This window comes from Oncorhynchus tshawytscha, linkage group LG33 (genome assembly GCF_018296145.1).
Source record: "Oncorhynchus tshawytscha isolate Ot180627B linkage group LG33, Otsh_v2.0, whole genome shotgun sequence".
In the NCBI taxonomy this organism is placed as follows: domain Eukaryota; kingdom Metazoa; phylum Chordata; class Actinopteri; order Salmoniformes; family Salmonidae; genus Oncorhynchus; species Oncorhynchus tshawytscha.
This window is the reverse complement of record NC_056461.1, coordinates 36,224,532-36,232,794: the sequence shown is the minus strand read 5'-3', so window position 1 is coordinate 36,232,794 and position 8,263 is coordinate 36,224,532. Positions and strand designations below refer to the sequence as shown.

The following is an 8,263-nucleotide window of genomic DNA, read 5'->3' as shown; positions in this document are numbered from 1 at the left end:
GAAGGGAGAATAACATCCATTTCTCAGTGGAGCATTCATGTGTCAACCACTTTCTCGATGACTGTGAACTCTTGCACAGCTACAGAAAAAAACATTCAAGTTTGGTTGATATGTGACTGCATTGTTGATTTGAACCCTATTGTTGATTTTTGGTTGACATCTGGGTTCAAATTAGACGAAATGACTGTGCATGTTGATGACCTCATGCAAATTCTACCAACTAGCCACATTAATGGAACACGTTGATAAAGTATGTTTAAATGACAAGGAGACCGAGGGCTCTATTCAGTCTGTATCACTGAAGTGTTACAGTTACCAGATAGAGATGTAAAGGTCATTTCCTATTGAGCCGACATATGCAGAATTTCACCATGAATGCAGTCACCTCTAAAGTGGGAACATTGCCTTTAAATTCAGGCTGTAAAGCTGAACTTCCGTGATGTGGATTGAATAGGGCCCTTTATTGACTCAACCAATTTACCAACTTTTAAGTTGGTACGCTGTAGGCTATACATTTAAAAGACATTTAAACCCGAAGTTACAGTAATTTGGCAATTTACATTAAGATATTAATCTATAGTAACTGCAGATATAAATATACTCCAATGTGGTAGTATATAGAAAGTGTCCCTTGTATTGTAATAGTGCTCTATGGCTTTTCATTCACTGTAGTGTAAATGCATTTATCTGTCTGTACTGAAAAGCAAACTTGACAGAGTGAAAGAAAGAGTTTGAAAAAAGGTCAGCAAAGAACCCATTAATGGGCCTTAATTATGCAGAATAGGAGGTAAGGCCACCAGAAGGAACATCATTCATCCAAATGTTGGTTTCAATTATTTTAATTTTAGTAACATGTCAAAACAACCGTAAGTTGTAAAAAAAAAGAAAAAACGACATCCTTGACGGAGAGAAAGAGAACAGTATAACATGGGTTGAAATGGTAGCCTTGAATGGATGTTTTTATCAATTTCCTCGGTAACAATGTCCCTCTATATAATTTAGCTAGTCTTCTGTGCAGCAACAGACTATTGAAATTATGGTGAAGAGGCTAGATACCAACTATAGTGAACACAAGGTGATAGGTTAATCTGTTAATATAACTGTCTGGGAATATTACTGATTGAACTGTCTTAAACTATTGCGATATACCCGTGTGCCAGCCATATGCACACTGTCCCAGTGTGCCATGCGTGTGTCCTTGTGTGTGTGTCAGAGGAGTCTGGTAAAGGGAGGGAATAATGTCTGGAATGGAATAAATGGAACAGTATCAAAATCAAGTTTGACTCAGTTCCATTTATTCAATTCCAGCCATTATAATGAGCCTGTCCTCCCATTTAAAGTGACACCAGCCACCACTGGTGTGTGTGCATGTGCATGAGGATGTGTGTCTGGTGACTCACAGAATTATGGAAGAATGCTTTCACAACTAGCTTTTCCCCAGGCAGTTGTTTTAAAGATACATAGTAGTATAGCAGAAATAAGTCTGAGAAATGTTTCTGTCTCATGCCCTTAACAGTTTTCCTCTTTTCATTTCCCTCCCACTCTCTATTTCTGTTCTTGCTCTCTCTCTTTACTCCATCTCTCTCCTCAGAAGGTGTAAGGTCCCACAAAGACAGACAGTCGTAGGGCAGAGCTGGTCTGGTAGCTGATGAGGGGGTTGACAGACACCATCTCCAGGTCCAGGGTGTACTCTATTGGACCGGTCACAGCACGGTCCAGGACCAGCACAGCACTGAAGTTGTTCATTTGCTGTGAAAAGATAGAGGGAGGTCGTGTGAATGTGCAGGACTGAATCATCATTTTAACTCAGTATTCTGTCTTCAAAACCAGTCGTTTTTGTTCCCCTACTACTGCAGGAGGCAGTATTAGATGTTCGGTCTTGGTAAGTATTTTTGTGTAATATGCAGACATCTAGACATTCTGTTTTCTTCTTGACATGCATCCAACCCTGACTCATAAGTCAACACTGTAGCCTTTAACTCCAAGTATTACAACACACAGGGATATTCAGTAGTTGGTGTTTCCTCACTCTTAGAAAAAAGGGTTTCGAAAGGGTTCTTTGACTGTCACCATAGGAGAACCCTTTTTGGCTCCAGGTAGAACCCCTTTGAGTTCCATGTAGAACCCTCTGTGGAAAGGGTATTACCTGGAACCCAAAAGGGTTCTACCTGGAAGCAAAAGGGTTCTTCAAAGAGTTCTCCTATGTGGATAAGAGTGTAGTGTAGTGAATGAAACTGGTATACAGTTAACACATGTAGTGGAGAGAAAATAGTTGATACTCCTAGAGCTGCCTGTATCTCCCACCCACTCACCCGTATGTAGAATTCCCCATTGTGGTCCCCAGAGCGGATGCGGAAGGTGTTGTAGACTCCAGGGTAGACGCGGGTGGCCTGGATCTGGAAGATGTCTGAGGGGACAGAGCGCTCTGAGGTGATGCTCATGTAACGGTGGACGATGGAGAAGGGGAGGTCACGACACTCAGGCTTGATGACCGGGCAAACACAGCGGCTAGAAAGACAGGGAAGAGGGGGTTAAATAACCTGTCTAGTGCTGTCCAAATGTCATTTCTTGGAGGGATTTTTAGACTATATGAGGTTGTGTGATAGTGAGGTTATGTTAGTGAGTCTGAACGTGTGGAGGAGGATGCTACTCACTTGTCAGACAATAGGGTTCTTGTCAGCACATAGGGCTCTCGACAGCGGTTGGAATCGGTGCACTGATAACCCCCATGTATGTTAATACAGGTCTGGCCCTCTCCACACTGGTCTATGTCTGTTTCACACTCATTCACATCTGGAGAGGGGGAGAGAATGAGAGAGGGAGATGGGGAGAGATGGAGGGCAGAGGAGAGAAAGAAGAACATGGAGAAAGAGATATCATAACTTCTCACATTTGTCAGTTATAAATAGCATATTCTAACGATGTTTACCTTGGCAGAGTCTGGTGCCCTGTAGCTGGTACCCCTCTGGACAGATACAGGAGAACCTCCCTGGATCGTTAACACACTGAAACTGGCACATGTAACTGGAGTAGCTGCACTCGTCTACATCTGCACAGAGAGAAAGATAGTCAGGGAAAGGCACAGATGTAACTGAAGGGCTGGATTTTAATAACCTTCAGCATTCTTTGTTTTTATGTTGGAAACCCTACAGCAATATAGACTGACAGACAGAAAATAGCCAAGGAGAAAATCAGGCCCTTTACCATTGCATGAGTGTCCGTCTGGTCCCAGTTTGTAGCCCGGTTCACAGCGACAAAGAAAGGTGCCATATGTGTTGTAACATTTCTGCTGACAGGGGACGCCCATCTCACACTCATTCACATCTTGAGTTGGATATTGGATGTTGTAGGGTTAGGGTTATGTTGTAGTAGGGTGAGGGAGAGACCAGCAGGCAGAGAAGAAGAACAAACAGTAACCATCATCAGATATATTGTGAGGTAATGAATTCTAGTTTAGTGTTTGAAGTTTGGATTTCAGCTGAGTTTCTGCCAGCTTTACTCATGTAAAGGGACTTACCCACACATGAACGGTTGTTTCCAGCCAACTGAAACCCAGGCTCACACTCACAGGAGAAAGAGCCAGGTATGTTTACACAGTGATGCTGACAGTACCTGTATCTACACTCATCAATATCTGCAAGGAGAGGATGAAAGAGAGGATGAAAGATTCTGAGGTTGCGTGAGGAGAAGAGGAGAGGATGGAAAACAAACAAAGTAAAAAGCCTCAGAGGAATAAAGAAAGTGAAACGTGAGGTAGATAATGCTGTCTCACCCACACACTCAATACCAATTTTACTGTATCCATCTGGACACTGGCAGCTGTAGGTACCCACAGTGTTAACGCACTGCTGGCTGGGCTGGCAGTCATGAAGATCGAGTACACACTCGTCCATGTCTGAAAACACACACACACACACACACACACACACACACACACACACACACAGTGTAACCTTTGACTCAGTAGAACAAAGAGGGCAGGCGAAGTGTTCATAGTGAATCATTCCACCCTGATCCCTGCTCTTACTCACAGTGCTCCATAAAACAAACCAACACATACACACTCACACTGTCCCTTCTCCCACTCAACACTTATGGCCAGCCTTCCCAGTCTCTGTCCAGGCTTGTGACTCACCCAAACATCCCTCCCCCTGGCCTCGCCCACACAGCCCTCACCCTTGGCTTTACCTACACAGCCCTCCCCCTGGGCCTTACCTACACAGCCCTCCCCTTGGCCATCACCTACACAGCCTTCCCCCTGGGCCTTACCTACACAGCCCTCCCATTTGGCCATCACCAACACAGCCCTCCCCTCACCTACACAGGGGCCTCACCTACACAGCCCTTCCCATTTGGCCATACCTACACAGCCTTCCCCTGGCCTCAGGGCCTCACCTACAGCCTTCCCCAGGGCCTCACCTACACAGCCCTCCCATTTGGCCTCACCTACACAGCCTTCCCCCTTGGCTTTACCTACACAGCCCTCCCCTTGGCCTTACCTACACAGCCTTCCCCCATACCTAGGGCCTCACCTACACAGCCTTTCCCCAGGGCCTCACCTACACAGCCCTCCCATTTGGCCTCACCTACACAGCCTTCCCCCTTGGCTTTACATACACAGCCCTCCCCCAGGGCCTTACCTACACAGCCCTTCCCTTGGGCCATACCTACACAGCCTTCCCCCAGGGCCTCACCTACACAGCCTTTTCCCAGGGCCTCACCTACACAGCCCTCCCATTTGGCCTCACCTACACAGCCTTCCCCCTTGGCTTTACATACACAGCCTTCCCCCAGGGCCTTACCTACACAGCCCTCTCCTTGGGCCTTACCTACACAGCCCTCCCCCTGGGCATCATAGCCTACAGGACAGGGGCTGAAGGCCTCGTTGGACTCCACCGGCAGGATGGCCACTGACTGCCTGGATGGTTCAGGGGCGGTGATGACAGAGGCAGAGTGTGGGAGACACAGGTAACCACCATAGTGGTTAAAACACTTCATCTCCCCCTGGCAGGCCTCCACAGTGGTCTGACACTCATTGATATCTGAGAGATGAGGTAAGAGAGAAAATGAGTGAAAGGCAAATTAAGGAGATGGAGAGAGCAAGAGATGTGGAGGAATGTGTGAAAGTGCAAACATGTGAGGAGCAAAAAAAACCTCAAATGAGGGTTGGTGACGAATAGAACTGACAAAGGAAACTTATTTACCCTGATATTTTGGCTGTGACACCATCAGATCATAAGCACAGTGACATAACTTTCTCACACATCACTCTCTCTAACATTACAACCAAATGAATCCACCCACCTTTACAATGCTGACTCCCAACATCCCACTCATAACCATCTGTGCACTCCTGAGAGAGAGAGAGGTTGCAGTGTTGACTGTATGCACTAAAGTGCCAGAGCATGCATGCACATTTACAATATTAGAAGAGGGACTGACACAGGTACATGGGGAATGAGCATTGTTATCGAGAGGTGTAAATGTTGCTGGGAGAGAGGCATAAAGGGGCTTTTAGAAGAGACAGAATGAAAAACTGAGCAATGGAAAAGTAATAAGCAGGAAGAGGAGAAGTGAAGACTGACTCATCCTTACCGTGAGGCTGTCACCTTCAGGAGGCGATTGAGACTTTGTATGGTGGAAGAGGGACAAACTCACACACACGCATAACAACACAAATGTGCTCCGCATACTACACATAAACACACACACACAAACAAGAGAGCAGGTAGCAGACAGACAAACAAATGCTGTGGAGTCAATCGATCACAATGACACACATACACCTGAGTCAGTAGTACATAAATGTACGGGCAAAGACCAACAACACAGGGAGAGGAAGCAAAGTGATGTTCCAGAATCTGTGAGAAAGACAAGAGAGCGAGAGAGAAAAGCGAGAGAGAGATTAAGTTTGACAATGGCACAAACAGTGATACTTAGTATTTGTATATCATGTGTGCATGTATCCCAGTTCAGACTGTGGATGGGTTGTTTTCCATGTTCAGTTTCTCCCATGTGGTGACCTGAACACGACAGCATTATGTCAAATAGCTAAGTTTAGGCCCATGCTTTTTATCCTGCGACACCAACGGTCACACTGGAAGACAGAGTAGACTGCCCCATGGTCTCATGCTTGAGTCATGTACTGCACAAGTAGAACAATGTGTGCTTCTGGTCAAACAAGCATTTCGAAGAAAATGTGTCACACAATTATAATGGTTTGAATCGGTATTTCGGTATAACTTGCCACATACCATGAAGTCCTCTGTTTTCACTTCAGTATAAATGAGACTGAACCACCATATCCAGTCAGACACATGCTGATATTGGCAAATAACCACATCACCACTCTGAGAGATTAAAGCAATTAGGCTGGCTCCAAGAGGGCTGTGAACTCCTTTCCTAAATTCCACACTACCTTAGAGACTAATGGTGCCAGAGATATGACCTCAATGGCCTGGGAGGGTACAGGTGCAGGTATACAGACACTACATGAAGCTATGCAAAAATGGATTCAGCTCACAGCGGTGCATAAGCTTTTATTAGTCCATGATACATTTAACCAGAGGTTTTATTATTGTGCAATAATGTAAAACAGACTTGAGTTTAATATTAATATCCATCCCAAAATCAAATGTGGAAATGTACACCTGTTTGTTGTGGCCATTCTTGGCCCTAAAGCCTGGCAGGTGACAAGATTAACAGATGAGCCTTCTGTTTCAGGAGGGTTTAAATTGGTTGACAGATCCCTTTCCTGTAGTCAATGAGCAAAAGCGCCACCTAGTGTCCTCGTGGATGGAACGTTGTTAATATGTCATTTCATAAAGAATCTCTTTTTTTTTAACTGTCAAAAATCTGCTGTTTCTATGTCGAACAGTTTTGTTATATTTCAGTCTTCTGTGATGTATATAAAGTCTAATATTGGCATGCAAACTCAAAATGTTATACATTTCAACATGGTACTGGTATCTTATTTTTTGTAAGCCCATAACCATGTGTGTGAGGTGTACACTTTTGTTTCAAAGTAGATTTGTTTTAAGACTACCAAGAATCCCTCTGTGTGATCCTGATTTAGCCCACTGCAGTAACAGGTTTTAAGAATAGCTTATATTTAGCAATTGATCAATCATTTCAATAAAACTTGCACTGCAGAACTACACAGTACATTTTATCCTCAAAGCCAAAAATAAAATGGCAGAAAACAACATAGGATATTTCTTTGATCACCCTGTTGAGGACAACTTTCCTGCAATGCAGAACATGTTTAACTTGTAGTGTATGAGGTTTAAATAGGCTTCTGAAGATTGTAATTTCCACTTCGAAATGTCAGACTTGATTTACAAAAAAATGTATCAATCCTTGCAAAAGTGTCCATTAATTATAATTCACACAATAAATGTACATTTCCTGTTGCTGCATGATTATTTTCCTGCTGTATCAAACCGGCTCAAATTAAGATCCTATATTTGTACTACAGCAGGTTCAAAGGGAAGAATGAAGGAAGAATGACGTTACAACCTACAGTACTGTCTTTCTATGGAATGTATTGCATATTTGTTTTTACATTCTTCATTCATTAATACAATAACATTTTAAAAATCTAATATTACTCACTGATCAGTCTTCCTCTAGTCCACAGTCCACAGTTCTGTTCACTTGTACAATGTTGTAAGTCCTTGACACTCTTTCACAGTTTATGCTAACAGAAAATCTTTGTCAAGATGCAGGGCTATAGTACAGCTTCGTGGGCTGTCTCTTCCTCACTTTCTCTCTCTCCTCTTTTTTTCTTAGTGATTTACAGGTCCTGTCTTTTAGGTGTCTGTCCTACAAGTAGAGCAGTGGATTGCGGCAGTGTTAAAATGTGTATGTGAAGCAGTGTTAAAATGTGTATGTGAAGCAGTGTTAAAATGTGTATGTGAAGCAGTGTTAAAATGTGTATGTGAAGCAGTGTTAAAATGTGTATGTGAAGCAGTGTTAAAATGTGTATGTGAAGCAGTGTTAAAATGTGTATGTGAAGCAGTGTGAAAGTGTGTTTGTGAAACAAAGTGTTTGGGGAGGAAAAAAAAGGGGCTGAGCAAGAGAAAGGAAAGGGGGAAGGACAGCCCATTCTTACCCCCTGAGCCACATCCTTGCTGCACAGCCCTGAGCATTATCCTCCTTCAGCCTCTTGTTTTGCCATGTCCTCTGTCTATTCCTCTCTCTATCTGGGATTCAAATTCCTGGTCTGCAGCCCAAATTCAACATCCATTAATCAACCATGCAG

At 43.8% G+C, this 8,263-nt stretch overlaps 1 protein-coding gene across 1 annotated transcript; it reads right to left on the bottom strand.

Annotated features, from left to right (window-relative positions):
- Window positions 1-823: 823 nt before the first annotated feature.
- Window positions 824-7,927, bottom strand: LOC112231349 (EGF-containing fibulin-like extracellular matrix protein 2). The gene is made up of 11 exons (XM_024398061.2): window positions 7,615-7,927; window positions 5,596-5,861; window positions 5,305-5,353; window positions 4,830-5,042; window positions 3,773-3,895; window positions 3,518-3,634; window positions 3,205-3,324; window positions 2,930-3,049; window positions 2,655-2,793; window positions 2,313-2,508; window positions 824-1,749 (listed from the first exon to the last, which is right to left on the bottom strand). Exons 2-11 carry the CDS (start codon window positions 5,698-5,700, stop codon window positions 1,588-1,590), a joined length of 1,344 nt encoding a protein of 447 aa, XP_024253829.1. The 5' UTR covers window positions 5,701-5,861; window positions 7,615-7,927; the 3' UTR covers window positions 824-1,587.
- Window positions 7,928-8,263: the final 336 nt, after the last annotated feature.